The sequence below is a fragment of the Saccopteryx leptura genome, chromosome 12 (assembly GCF_036850995.1).
Source record: "Saccopteryx leptura isolate mSacLep1 chromosome 12, mSacLep1_pri_phased_curated, whole genome shotgun sequence".
NCBI classification, from domain to species: domain Eukaryota; kingdom Metazoa; phylum Chordata; class Mammalia; order Chiroptera; family Emballonuridae; genus Saccopteryx; species Saccopteryx leptura.
The window spans coordinates 11747452-11762817 of record NC_089514.1 but is presented as its reverse complement, the minus strand read 5'-3'; the positions used below and the strand labels follow the sequence as shown (position 1 = coordinate 11762817).

Below are 15366 nucleotides of genomic sequence, written 5' to 3'. Positions count from 1 at the left end.
GCCCAAGCTGTAGCCGTAAGAATTAGGTGAAAATATTTGAACTAACCTGAAGTCTGAGATGTAACATTTGAGAAGAAATATTGTAGACGTGTACCCTGTGCCACCTCCAGTCTATGTACTATTTCCTCAGTGGTTCTCAGAACAACATTTTCAGTACTTACAATCCTTAGTGAAAAGTTACCACCTTAGCCTTAGCGATTAAAACGTGCCCTCCTTATAAAATTTAACATCATGAAATAAAGAGGTGCTACTTTATTTTGTAAAAATGATTTATTTTTATAACGTTGATTATGGGTTATCATTGAATAATAAACTCCTTTTTTATACTTCAAGCATACCTCAACTTTCCAAAATTAGAGATGACATTTCTCAGAAGTTCAGCTGTTATATAAAATGAAGCTTACTTATAAATGTGTGATTAACGTCATGTATTCTTAATAAGCCTCATTCTTATTTTAGCTAATTCAAAGGAAGCAAAACATTTAAAAATAAAATACAGGAAATTAATATACTTTTTTCACGCTTGGGACCCACACACACACAATTTTTATGGCACTTAGCTGTAATATAAATACCTGAGACAATGATAAATATTATCCATATCACCAATTTTTTCCTTTAGCAAATACTGTTCAAATAGTATAATGAATTCAATGAATAATTTGGGAACAAATTTGCATTTCAATAAGAATCTCATTTTTAAAAAGCAATTTATGAGTTCAACATAGGTGTGACTTACTAGGTTTCATATTAGATTGTGGTTACAGTGTGTCTTCATTTCAGAATGCACATAGACAGGCCTTTAAGCATTTCAGCAGATAATTTACTTTAATATCCGGTTAGAGCGGAACTGATTCCGCTTCAGGAGCCGTTGTGGGGGCTGGTATTTCGCAGTTGTCAGAAATTATTCACGTCACCTGTGTCAGAAATTCTTCTCGTCACCTGTGTGAGAGGAGAACGGGCACTCAGCGTGGTTTCTCTTTCACTTTCCTGTGTCGATTCCACTGCTAAGTACAGTTTGCCAATTTCGTGGAGCCAGGCTGCTGAAATTAAATGAATCTACAGAAAAAGGGCCCTTTCAGTAAAGGACATAATTTCCAACTGTTTGAGGCAGAGAGTTTCATCATCCCAGGTATTCTAGAACAGATCTTTTCAAGCATTAGAAGACAAAAAAAAAGTCACTTTTGATAAGATATTCCCAAAGGTGGAAATTCATGGGACATTTGAAGAACCCTGAGGATGTGGTTGCATTCTTGGCATCTGATGACAGTGCGTACATCACGGAGTCACGAGAGGTCTTTTCATGGAGCTGTCTCCAGGGCCCTGGGCTCTGCTCAGCTACCCACCACTCTGCCCAGCCTCCTGCTGTTGAAGACTCAGAGTTCCCAGGCTACAAAAGGGGTGGCCATGCGTGGCTCAAGAATGCTGAATACAGGAGACAGGGGTGCTTGGGACTCTAATCCATTCCAAGTCCTCTTCCCTGCCAAAAAAATGTAATTGTAAGCGATTGTGATTCAGCAGGTCTGGGGTGAATAGTGTGTCTTTCCCCTGATCCACGTTCTGGAGCTCCTCAAAGTGTGGTCCCCAGACTGGCAGTATTGACCCACTGGGGAGCTTGTTAGAAATGCTCCTTGGGCTTCTGGGCTCCTAGGCAGTGATTTCCTGGCCAAAGGGCACCTTTGATAAATAAATGACTGATCTGTGATGTGGCAGGACCTTGTTGAGACTGTAGTGTGAGAAATGGGCTGTCCCCTGGGGCTCCATCCCCTTTATTAGTTATTAGAGGTGAAAAGTCGCTGTTCTCCTCCCTGATTTCAGAGCCACAGAAACAAGAGACTCGGTGAGGCAGCGTCAGAACATGAAAAGTTACGAGCACATAGAACTCTATTTTCAATTCTTATTAAAGTGTATTTTTAGAGCCAGCAAAGATGCTTTTCTCAAATAGTGGCAGTAATCCTTCTTGCTTATATATTCTTAAATAGGCATACCTTCTATTTGTGAACAGCTGTAATCTGACAAACTACTCTTGGGGGGGAAAGTGAGTATGAGAAGAGCCACTAGTATGTAAAATTGCTTACTATGAACCATTTCTCTCTCTGCAATAACTCACAAAGCTCAGTTGGTATATACGTGTATGTAACTTTTTATATTAACAAGCCACATCTATAGCTGAATGGGTGCAGACAGACTGATCAGGGGGTGAAGGAACAGCAGCAGAGGCAGGAAGGAGAGTTCATCCCTACACCAAGTACACCAGGTAGCCATGAGTTCTTCTCCCCTCCCTCTCCCCCTCCCCCTCCCCCTCAACCAAACCCGCTCCGTGAAGAATTTGCATATGGCAGCCTAGGTTCTGTGTGACCTGCCTACAAATTCTGTTGATTCACTGTTATTGTTTTTTTAGTTTATTTTCAGTTTTATTTTGTATTGGTTTCAAATGTACAGCTTAATGGACCATCATATATTTCTCATAATATTCCCCCACACTGGGGGTTTTTTTTTTAATGCTTTTTGAATTAATTACCACTCTTTACAAGTGGATTTCACATAAAAAATCTGGATTTAGGATCTTTGGGGGGAAATGGGAGGATCTGGCCAATACTGGGTTTACATTCCCACTGACTATCAGTTGTAGCCAGAGCAGAGCTCTGGCCCCAGGCCATCTCTTCTGTTACTCCAGGCCCCTCCGCACCTTGTCCATCCACCATTCCCTCACCTCTGAGCTCATGGCCACAAGTCAGTTCTCTGCCTGCAAAGGATCTTTGGGTGGAAATGGGAGGATCTGGCCAACACTGGGTTTGCATTCCCACTGACTATCAGTTGTAGCCAGAGCAGAGCTCTGGCCCCAGGCCATCTCTTCTGTTACTCCAGGCCCCTTCGCACCTTGTCCATCCACCATTTCTTCACCTCTGAGCTCATGGCCACAAGTCAGTTCTCTGCCTGCAAAGGATGCTGGGAAAAGGAGATCCTGGCTTCTAGATGGAAGAAGCAGGAGTCATGTTAGAAATCCCTTAGGCACAGGAAAAGTGTTCAAAAGATGGTGGGGGCCACCACAAGACAGATGGATGTCCACACCTGCCCAGGGAAGGAGACACTTGCAGAGCAGTTGGGTGTCATGGAAGCCGCTCTGTGATTCCGGTCTTTTCCTCTTCGTTCCTATATAAACAGTGCTGCCTGCATTGTCCTACTGCTACTGCTGTGTCTCTGCTCACCTGCTACTGCTTCGAACTAGAACAGACTCCTGGGGCCACATTTCTGTTTGTTGAAAAACGTAGTAGCTTCTCTCAAACACTTATCTGTTGTTCCTCACCTCCTTGTGTTGGAGCTTGGGACGACCTTCCTTAGCACTCCACACCTCCCCTGGGCATTGAGCTCAGTCTCTCTTTTATTAGAGTTGTTGTGGACATGGAGGTAGTGGTGGTTGTGATGATAAGTACAGCTGCCAGTTAAGTGTCTGCTGTGTGTCAGGACCTCTCTTCTGTTCTTCATCTCCAGTCTGCGTTTTAATCCTGATAACACACTAAGAATGAAGCATTAGAGCTATTGCAAACAAAGAAAATGAGACCCACTGAGGCTAAGTGACTTGACCAAGGCCATACAGCTTGAGGGGGAAAGCAGAGGCAGAAGTGGAACATAGGTCTGTCTGACTCAGAGCCTGGCACTGTCCTTTGTGATTGAGGTCTCACACAGAAGTGGTACTAATTCTGTTCCCCTTGCCACCTTCTAAAGGTGCAAAAATATCTAACCTGCATCTCCACGCTGTCTTTCAGAGTTATTTCATGCATTGGGAGAAAATATAAAAGCTTTTGAGAATCTTTTTTTTTTTTATCCTAAGCATTTTTTTTTTTCATACATTCCAGAGCAAAATAACATTTTTCAATGTGTCTGGAGAGCACAAAGCATCAGAGAGCTCTGGGTACAGCCTGTGACTTCCTGCAGCTCTGCATTCTTCTCAACTGTCAGACTTGAGCAATTCTTCTCTCAATAACTGCTTAATTATTAGCCCTGTCAGGAAAGAAGCCTTCGCAGCCATCACGTACCATATATAAAAATAGCCTGTAATCTTACAGTTTGAAGACTCGTTCCTGTGATTTCAGCAAGACCAGTGGTACCTTATGGTCTCAGATTTCTGAGGATAAACTAGGTGGGGAGCAAGGATGCTTAGCTTCGGGGGAGCAGGTGGGAGAATTATACTAACCGGGATGAGGTCCCTTTCACGGGGGGGGGGGGGGGTCTCAGCAGAATGAAAGCAGAGAAGTAATATGGCCTGACTTATACCAAGTTAGTAAAACAGAAATGAGGCTTGGGATCAGAAAGGTCAGAGCTTTAACTCAGCTGTGATACTCTTTGTGAAATTTAGTAGAAACTGCATAACCTCTGGGAGACAATTTGGTGATCGAGCATATGGACATCTCAGTGTCTACCATGAAATTGTGAGAGGATTGAATAGACAGTAGATTAAAAGTACCAACTACAGTGCTGAGCACATGGAGGGCTTCAAAACATATTCAGTCATTATCCACCAACTCCATCGTCTGCTAATCACCTACTCACTAAACTTGTAACCCCAAAGTCAATATTCACAGGTGCTGTCATGGTCATTCGAAGACCTGTACAACGTGGGGAAAGTATAAAGTGGCCTAATGCAGATGTTCCCAGCTGTAGTCCCCCAAGGCAACACTCTGCCTCCTTGTTTCAGCTCTCATGCTGTAAGCTAGTGTCCTTTACACATTCTGTTTAGAGCCATGCTTTTCAAATTTTTGTGCTTATTGTTAGTGATTGCGCTGTTTTAAATGGCCTTCCAAGGGTAATAATGCCCAAGTTCTGTTTAATGTTCTTGTGTGCAAGAAAGCTGTGATATTACTTATGGAGAAAAATGTGTGTATTAGATAAACTTCATTCCATCGTGAGCTACAGCACTGCTGGCAAGAGTTCAATGTTAATGTATCAACAATATATATAAATAAGGTGTCTTAAGCAGACACACACATAAAACAATCTTATGTATTGACGAGGTGACAAAAATCTTGTAACCAGATGTTCCGAGGAACTTACCCCTACATATCTCCTAAGAGCAATGGCTCCAGATTGGCGAACTCAGCGTTTAGAGCAACTTGACAAAATATAACTACCGCAAATAATGAGAAACGGCTGTATTCTATTTAGTGCCTGTGTTAGGGAGGTTAAAAATGAGTGACTATAACAAATTAACTCCAAAATGTTCGTGGCTGAACACCGAAGATTATTTTTCAGATATTTAAATTCTACCCAGATGTTCGGCAGATAGCTTTAAAAAAGTGAGTCAGGAACGCAGACTCCTGATATATTTTGGGTCTGCCCACATCTCAGACCTTCGCACCCAGACAATGAATGGAGGAGGAGAGAGAAGTTGTGGGCAGGTTCTTATGGGCCAGCCTACAGGTGGAGCGCATCACTTCTGCCTTCTTTCTATTGGCCAGAGTTCAGTCACCTGGCCACAACTAACTGCAAAGGAGGCTGGGAAATACTACCTAGCTGTGTACTGAGGGGTAATGTGACTAGCTCTGCCACAGTTCTCCTTGAGGTTACTTCCTATGGTCATTTTCCCTTAGATAAACGGCAAAACCTTAGATCAGAAACATTTAAGTTTTTAAAGTTACCCTTTTAATCCGTTTCTGGTTCATCACCACAGGTAGCAGGTCTGTCTCCTCTCATCTGTCTGGATAAAAGAGAAAATCCTCCTATCATGAGACCTCTATACGTATTTTCTCTGTTCCATTCATACTTCAGTCAACCCTTTAACCTCTCCTGCAAGTTGTTGACTGCAGTTAATTTCCCATGGAATTAAGGCTCACATAGAGAATGTACCCAGTGCCTTCTAGAAAAGAAAGTGTTAAAACACAAATAACTGATTATTTAAATGTGTTCCGGCTAAACAATGGGCTTACATCCAAGTTGCTGTCACATTCAGTGTAAAACCCCAGCTTTATCTGACCCTACGTCACTGAGCGCATTGGATTGTGTAATAAAATCCCACTGATGCTACCTGGATGTATGTGCTACGTTCTGGGACCTCTGCCTAATTTTACCGTGGTTTTATATTGTGGACTCTGATGAGTATTATTTTTTTTCAGTCTTTCTTTTCTTATTTTGCTATCAAGAGAAGAGGCCAGGACACTGTAATAATTATCAGGCTTTAGTAATTTGGGGGGGGGGTGCCTCATAAGGAAATTATGGTCTCCTACAATGATCAGGTCATGCGCCTCTTTGAAACTCTTATGAAAACTATCATATATTTTATACCATTTAAAAATTTTATACAATTTTAGCGGATTCTTATCCTTGCTGAGAACAAGGTACTACTGACCTGGGAAGACTGTTGGGGAAATACGTGTGTTTAGCCCATCGCATAGCAGCCAAAGAGAACTGACATGTAATAACAAAACAAAATAGTATACTCTGTTAAAAGCACCATAGTACATAACTGCTTTTTACCTCTAGGAGATAGAAATGCTGTATTAACATGGAATAATACAAAGGCCATAGGATGTTAAACTTGAAGAAATGGGCACAGGCCTTGTTCTGACCTTCCAGTGACTAAAGAGATGAGAGAAACCCAAATTCACCCCTGCCTACGTCTAATGCTTATTTCTGCTTCTGCTTACATTGTTTTTAGATTCTCATACAAGTTTTCCTCCTTGTAAACTGTGAGTTTGCCTTTCGTGTGGATTTTAAGTCTCTGCAGTGTCTTGGTATGGATTTTGAGACACACGTGCCCACACACATGCATGCAAAGACACATACTATGCAGAGAAATATCACATTTATTTGGAAATCAGGTGTCCTACAATATTAACTGTTTGGAACATAACCATATTTGCAGAATGGTGCCAAGAAACCCTCTGGGTAGCAAACTAGATATGAAAAGCTTTTGCAGAAGAGAGGTGTCATACCCCCACCCAGACGATTGTATAGAAACTGCAGAGGAACAGAGAGAAAAGAGCTGATGGTAGGAAGCAGGAAAATGACTAGTGCCCTTTGCAAGCCTTGCTCGAGGCTGGTGTCGTGAGAAACATGGAGCCTGCGATGTGCAGAAAAGGTTACATTGCCTTCCGTGTGCTCTGCTTAAGAAAAGGGGAGTATTACAGAATATTTTTAAATTGTGTCAACATTGATAAAACTAAAAATTTCATCTTGAGGTAGAAATCAGTTATTTGGAAAAATCATGGAATGAGGTGTTGCTGTTTATATATTTTATTCATTTTGATATATAAATAACTGTACAGTATTTTATCAGTTTCATCGCCCAATTCTCTCCAGAATTTGGCTACTCTTTCCATCTTCGGCACTTGACACTATGCCTGCCTCACAATGGACACTCAGTATTTATTGAAAGAAAGAAAGAATGAATGAATGAATGAAACTATAATATCCATATGTCTGCATGACATGTATGTATTACCTGTGCATGAATAAAAACATCCAAGTTTAAAACTATATCTTCTCCTTTTCAGAGCAGAAATCATTTTCTTGGGACCATTCACAAGCAAGAGACACCAACGCTGTGACATATGCCAGTGCCACCGCCACCACCACCTCCTCCTCTGCCTCCGCCTCCCCCACCTCTGGGAGCTCCTCCCCCTCCCCCACCATCAGCACCCCCGGTAAGACCTGTTTTTCTGTCTGACTTACTGTCCAGCATACGCTGCTTTGAATATACTTGACTAGGAGGTTTTAAATGTTCAGAACCAGCCACCACCTAGCTCCCCTCTGACAGGTGGCGTCTTAGGTAGTTGGCTGTGGCTGCTCCAGGGTCCGATTCCAAAAGAAACTGGCCAGGTATTTCTCTCCCTATTCGTTGGCAGCTCCCGCCCTCAAGTTCAGTGTCGTTTGTCTGCAGACATTTACACAGTTTCTCTTCTAATGCCTGCTGCTTGATACAGGCTTCCTGAGTCTCCCTAATCAACTCTTTCATCTCGAGGGAAAGCTCCGATGAGAGGCGGTGTTCCAGAGCGCAGCCAATGAGGCCTGCGCAGCGGCAGGCTCCAGTATGTGTTTGGACGGTGATAACGATAGCTTGGGCTTCAGTTGCCTGGTGCTGGGCCCAAGTCAGACAGGTGTCATATGAAACGCCACAACGAAATATAAATCTCTAAATGAAAAATCCCTATCTACACCAGACTGCATTCGATCCATTTCAGTTTGCATTGCTGGATACTCTCTCTTGGTTTAATAGTTTCGTTTGGGCTTCAAAGGAGGGAACAGAGGATGGTTGTTTAGTTTTAGACTAGAAATTCTCAAGCGGGGCACCGCTGAGGTTTGGGGCCAGGTAATTTTTGTGGTGGAGGGCTCTGCTGTGCGTTGTAGGATGGTTAGCAACAGAAGTCTCTTGTTTGCAGTGGGAGATGAAAGGTACAGATGTCGTGGCGATCTGGCACACGGAGGCAGGGCTGATGCGGAGGGTGCAAGCCAAGTCAGCCGAGCCAGGAATGAGCCTCACCCGCCATCCTCCCCCGCCCACAGTGCGCTCTTCTCAGGTGTGGGGATGACGTGACCATGGGGACTACTTGTTATGGAGGGAGCGCCCGAGGCCCTGAGGCACGGTCACAGGCCATGGGGAGAGCACGAGTGTGCCTAGGATGCCACCCCCTTTGACATTACCTTTGCACACCGGCCATATCTGAAGTGCCAGGGACCTAAACCTGCCTAAAACTTGGCCGTCGCTCTTGAAAAGGGTGGAAAGAAAACAGAGTAAATTACCTCTGAAAGCTCTCTGACCAGTTTATAGAAAGAGCAGGAATAAGGATTGAAGTTCCACTGCCGAACCTGACCCCACACGGAGTAAAGGAGATGGACAGGGTATAAGTAAACATTCGTGAAAGTGTTATACGGATCTTACACAGGCTTGTAACACCAAAAAGTATAACTCACAAGAACTTCAAATACCACATACACCCATACACTTAGCCAGAATTATCAAAACCCATATTCCTGGGGATTTGGGGAAACAAGCACTTTTTTAAAATATTGCTGGTGATACACACAAATACTTGTGACTCAGTGTGGAATGAGTCTTTCTGGAGTATTCTCTGGCAGGAAAAAAAAGTAGACTTGAATGTATCATACTTTTTCCCATGGTAATCTGGTAGTTTTGTTTTTGAGACTGACTTATGAATTAACTGTAAAGGAAAAGAAAAAGAATTCATCCAAGGATGTGCACAGCAATGCCATTTATTCTAGTAAAGAATTAGATCTTAAATGGTTTATGAACCCCTAAATGAAATGTGTTATGTCAGGTTGTTAATTAAAAATTGCATTATGCCATAGTGGTAATTAAAAATTACATTTATGACTGGGCTGATTATGGATAGTAGACATGGAATGATGGATTAGAAACGGTAAAATCAGCCCCATAATATATGCAATAAGTAGCAAAGAACAAAAGAGAATTTTCCATTCTAATAAAATTTTCAGTTTCATTAGGTAATTCCTTATCTTGAAAGATGCTTCAATTCATAATAAAAATAATTCTATATTTAGTTATTTTTTGCATTTTTTCTCCATTCCTAATTTTTTTTGCCATCTAGCTCATAGAAAAACGGATCACTTTAAGATAAAAATAAGCATGTAAATTTTAATATTTTTAAAAATATATTTTTTCACAATCTGGGAGAAATATTTACAATGCATATTAAAAGCAAAGAATTAACATCCTTAGTGTATAAAAGAGCTCTTACATATTAATATGAAGAAATGAATAGAAAAATAGGCTCAGGATATGAAGAGGTGGAAGAAATACAAATGTTTCAACTTCACTATAATTGAATAAACATGAGTTAAAATAATGAAAAACCATTTGCATTTATCAGTTTGGTGATGGTATTTTTTAAATGTTGGATGGACTGTTAGGAACCAAGCACTCTTAATAGGAGCAAAAATTGGTTTAATTCTCTAAAACACAAGTTGTTAACATAGATCAAAATGCTTTTAAAAATGGATACACTCTATGACCCATTTAAGAAATTAATGATAGATATACGGGAAATATACTGCTCACAAAAATTAGGGGATATTTTATTGCTTCCTATTCATTTTGAAATATCCCTTAATTTTTGTGAGCAGTATAATTAGCAATAGGCTATTAATGTAATAACAACCAAAAAAGAAAGAAAAGAAAATCTAAAATTTGAATACCGGGCAACTCTATAAATAAATGATTCTATAATCCACAAATGGTATCCTAGCAGACATTAACAATCATATTAAAATTATGTTGTAACTTCCAGTATAATGATTAGCTCAAGCAAGGATCATTTATAAAAGCTAAAACCACTTAGTGAAAAGTTTTAGGGGAACGGTATGTTCACAGAATCTTAAGTACTACCCACGATTACATTTAATTACAAAGGGGAAATATAGCTTTAAAGTGAATTAAACTTACTTAAAATGGAACGACTTTATATCATAAGCCTTTTGCTGGGATGCAACAAGAAATACCTAGCATCACCCTGTAGTAACTGGCCAGAAACCAAGGTACTCATAAACAAACAATCAGACACATCTAGAATGAGGGACCTTCTACAACCAAGATTGGCAAACTAGACTGGAGCACATAGGCCGCTTTTTTGCTTAGCCTACAAGCTAAGGGTGGTTGTTACATTATCAAATGGTTAAAAAAAATCAGAAGAAAAATAATATTTTGTGACACATGAAAATTATATCAAATTCAAATTTCAGTTCATCAGTAAAGTTTTATTGGACCTCAGCCATGCTTATTTATTTACATATTGTCTATGACTGCTTTTATGTTACCATGGTAGGACACCAATTAAACAACTTCTTATCCCCCCCCAAAAAAAGAATTCCATTCTTGTCACCTGTTGACATGTACTTTAAAATTATATTCAGTTGTTATTATTATTATTATTATTATTATATTTTGAATTTCATCAATAAACATTTGATGGAAATTTGTTTTCCTTTTTGTTATACAGTACTTACATAAAAACCATGATTTTTGCCTCTTGGCCCACAATGCCTAAAGTATTTATTGTCTGGCCCTTTACGGAAAAGGTTTGCCAACACCTGTCTCAGAAGACAGCTGGATCCATTCAGCCTTCCTGTGGTCACCGGCAGCCAGGGATCTTGCTCAGATCACGTCCCTCCTCTGCATCAGTTTTCAAGGACTTGCCAGCCCCCTCCGAACTGTAACCCACTGCACCTGCTGATCTGGCCCCCGCCTACCTCTCAGACCTCGAGCGGTGGCCCTGTCCTCCCGTCTTCTACTTCTAGGAAACTCTGGTCATCCCAGTTCAGATGTCACTTCCTTAGAGCAGCGCTTCCTCGCGTCCTGCACTGGAATTTCTACCATGTGTTTAAATCCCTCCTTTATGGCACTTAGCAGTTTTTAATTTTGTGTTTCTATGACTGGGGTCTACATTTTATACTTTGTGGTCTTTTCTGTCCCTAGTGCCTGGCTCACAACAGGCACTCCGCTGAGTGAGGAATGAATGAATGAATGGATTTATGCATGGATGAATGAATATCTGTGTAAATACAGGGCTCAGAACTGAAATTAAACCTCCATATAACCAGTGGTCAGGACTTGAAACATCTATGCTCAAAGACCAGCATGGCAGATTTTATTATATATGATGATTCCTCTATATGCAAGGAAGGAACACTTTGTGTGATGTGTCTGGCTGTAATGGAAAGCACCCTGTCTGGCTTCACTTTAGCTCTGGAAGACCTACGGCTTAGACCAGAGCTGAAAGGTTTTGGGTTTCCTCCTTCCTCCTCTCACCTCTCTCCTTCCTGGCCCTCCCATTCTGGTCTCCTCCTCTTCTCCAATGAGCCTCTTTTCTTTTCCCAAGAACGTAGGAGTGAGACAGAAGAAAGGCCAGTGCAGCCTGCTGAGGTTCCGGAGCGGGCTCAGTGCCAGACAGCCCTCACCCTCTTGGTTTACTATCTTTCTTGCCCCATAATTCCCCGGTCTTTTGAGCTCTATGCCGTTTCTCTTCCATTTAAATTCCAGTAATAATACAATATAAAAGTTGCCGGCGTGGTATATTAGTCCACTTATAATTCAATTATTATTTGTTGCTTTGGTGACAGGATATAACATTTTTAGAAATCTAAAGAAAATACAGTGGGTTTGTTGTTGTTTTTTTACAGAGACAGAGAGTCAGAAAGAGGAATAGATAGAGACAGACAGACAGGAACGGAGAGAGATGAAAAGCATCAATCATCAGTTTTTTTCATTGTGACACCTTAGTTGTTCATTGATTGATTTCTCATATGTGCCTTCACCGTGGGGCTACAGCAGACCGAGTAACCCCTTGCTCAAGCCAGCCACCTTGTGTCTAAGCTGGTGAGCTTTGCTCAAACCAGATGAGCCCACGCTCAAGCTGGCGACCTTGGGGTCTCGAACCTGGGTCCTCCGCATCCCAGTCCGATGCTCTATCCACTGCACCGCCGCCTAGTCAGGCCAGTGGTTTTGATTTTTTAAATGCAGAGGAATTTTGGCCCTGGCCGGTTGGCTAAGTGGTAGAGCGTCAGCCTGGCATGCAGGAGTCCTGGGTTCAATTCCCGGCCAGGGCACACAGGAGAAGCGCCCACCTGCTTCTCCACCCTACCCCTCTCCTTCCTCTTTGTCTCTCTCTTTCCCTCCCTCAGCCAAGTCTCCATTGGAGCAAAGTTGGCCCGGGCGCTGAGGATGGCTCCATGGCCTCTGCCTCAGGCGCTAGAATGGCTCTGGTTGTGACAGAGTAATGCCCCAGATGGGAAGAACGTCGCCCCCTAGTGGGCATGCTGGGTGGATCCTGGTCAGGCGCATGCGGGAGTCTGTCTGACTGCCTCCCCGTTTCCAGCTTCGGAAAAATACAAAAAAAAAATATATATATATATATAGATAGATAGATAGATATAGATAGATATAGATATAGATATAGATATAGATATATATAAATGCAGAGGAATTTTACTGAACTTTTGTTTTCAAATCTGCTTTGACCCGCCCCCCTCCTGTCGTGTCCAAGATGAGACACACTTTTTGACAGTGTGTGATTGGTTTTCTCATCACAATCACATAACAATGCAACACACAATCTATGCAAGAGGAAGGAAATATATAATATATGTGCCTCTGACTGGCTGACACATTCTTTGAAGATGGGCTGCCCAGGTAAAGCATGACTTTATTTAAAAAGTACACTTGTAAGTGTTTGTAGCATTATTATTTTTTAAATTTTATTTAGACAAGTAATTTTAATGGGATGACATTGGTCAACTAGAGTACATAGATTTAGAGAAAACATCGCCAGATCTTTTTGACATTCAATGATGTTGTATACCCATCACCCAAAGTCAAATCGTCCTCCATCACTTTTTATTTGGTTTTCTTTATGCCCCTCCCCTCCTCCACCCTCCTCCCTCTCCTCCCTTCCCCTCCCCCTGGTAACCACTGCACGTTTATCTATGTCCATGAGTCTCAATTTTGTGTCCCACCTATGTATGGGATCATATAGTTCTTAGTTTTTTCTGATTTACCTATTTCACTCAGTATAATGTTATCAAGGTCCATCCATGTTGTCGTAAATGATCCTATGTCATCATTTCTTATGGCTGAGTAGTATTCCATAGTGTATATGCGCCACATCTTCTTTATCCAATGCTCTATTGAAGGGCTTTTTGGTTGTTTCCATGGTTTGGCCACTGTGAACAATGCTGCTATGAACATGGGGCTGCATGTGTCTTTACGTACCAGTGTGTTTGTGAGTTTTGGGGGTATATACCCAGTAGAGCAGCGGTTCTCAACCTGTGGGTTGCGACCCCAGCGGGGTCGCCTAAAGCCATTGGAAAATACATAATGCATATCAGGTATTTACATTCTGAATCATAACTGTAGCAAAATTACAGTTATGAAGTAGGCACCAAAATTATTTTTTGGTTTGGGGTCACCGCAACATGAGGAACTGTATTGCGGGGTCACGGCATTAGAAAGGTTGAGAACCACTGCAGTAAAGGGATTGTTGGGTCATATAGTAGTTCTGTTCTTAATTTTTTGAGGAACCACCATACTTTCTTCCATAATGATTGTACTACTTTACTTCTCACCAGTAGTGGATGAGGGTTCCTTTTTCTCCACATCCTCTCCAACACTTGTTGTTATCTGTCTTGTTGATAATAGCATTATTTTTTAATGTTGCTGTTCAAGCTCAATCATCCTAAGAAAGAAACCATTCTTTATTTAAAAACAAAGGGAGAAACTGGCTTGCTAACCATTTATTTACCATGAAATGCAAAAGTCTCAAGTAGGCAGACACAAGGGGGCCATGTATTTCTTCCTGTCTCTTGCAGGGAAGGGGGGTAAAGTTTAAAAATGCTTAAGGGAAATTACAATGAAAAGCATATTGTGGCCCCTACATATTCGATCCTATCCTCCTTGGTTTCCCAGGGTCTTTGTCTTCAGGCCACTCAGTGAGATAATGTTTCTCCTTGTAGTCTAAGGATTGCGTGATTCATGGGGAAGGTAGACCTTCCAAAGTGTTGGGAAATATCAGCTGTGGCTTACACTGGGCAGTTTTCCCACCATCTCTAGGAGACAAGAGCTCATGTAGTTATACAAAAACGTGTCAGCCTATGAAAGAAAATGTGTAAAATGGAGTGGTATCTGAAATCCCATGAGAGCCTTTTTCAGAGTTTTGTGTTTGCTGTGGTTGAAAAAAAAGCGGGGTTAGGGGTGCTAGGTGAAGGGGGCTTAGTAGAATTGCATATTGGAAAAGGTCATTTGCATGTTTACTGGTGCATTTGGAATAATGAGAGGCTTTAAAAAAAAATCTTAAATACTGTCACTCACTCGGATTCTCCTAACACTGGTGCTTTGATTAGTGTCGTTAATAAGGGATCAGGGACATTTACCCAGGGTTGACAGTGGCCACTGAGAGACAGAGGAGGCTTTGGATTAGGCCGCGCGATTAGGATGTTGTATTACATTTGGTCTCCGCTTAACAGTTTGCAAAACTACACCTTTGTCCTCAAGTCAATTTAAAAACTTAATTCTCCGTCCCTCGTTCGCCGGCTTGCACCTGCGAGCAGTCAGACTGCTTCAGTGAAGAGCCAGGGAGAGGTGTGGCTGGACCTGCCACTCACACTTCCAAAGGGCCATTCAGGACGCTATTTAAATGTGTTTCTTTTTTTTTTTTTTTTCCCCACAGCTGTGAGGTGGGAGGGGCCGCAGGGACAAAGAGGAAAAGGCTTGCAGGGGTGTGCTGGCGGCACATTGTGCACTCATCATGCCCGAGACTTGGCAAGGAAAGCCTGCCAGCGCTTGATAAAGGCCTTGATCAAATTTCATAGGAGCCCAGGAACAGAAGCCGCTGTCGCTCAGCG

At 41.8% G+C, this 15366-nt stretch overlaps 1 protein-coding gene across 2 annotated transcripts in view; it reads left to right on the top strand.

Annotated features, from left to right (window-relative positions):
- Positions 1-15366, top strand: part of WIPF3 (WAS/WASL interacting protein family member 3) — a 74938-nt gene that overhangs the window by 16939 nt on the left and 42633 nt on the right. The window contains exon 2 of one of the 2 annotated variants that reach the window (XM_066354182.1): positions 7496-7640. In XM_066354182.1, the coding sequence (XP_066210279.1) occupies positions 7548-7640 (93 nt within the window). In that variant the 5' untranslated portion in view covers positions 7496-7547. Of the gene's footprint in view, positions 1-7490; positions 7641-15366 lie in introns of both variants that reach the window. The other variant, XM_066354181.1, reaches the window with a different exon arrangement.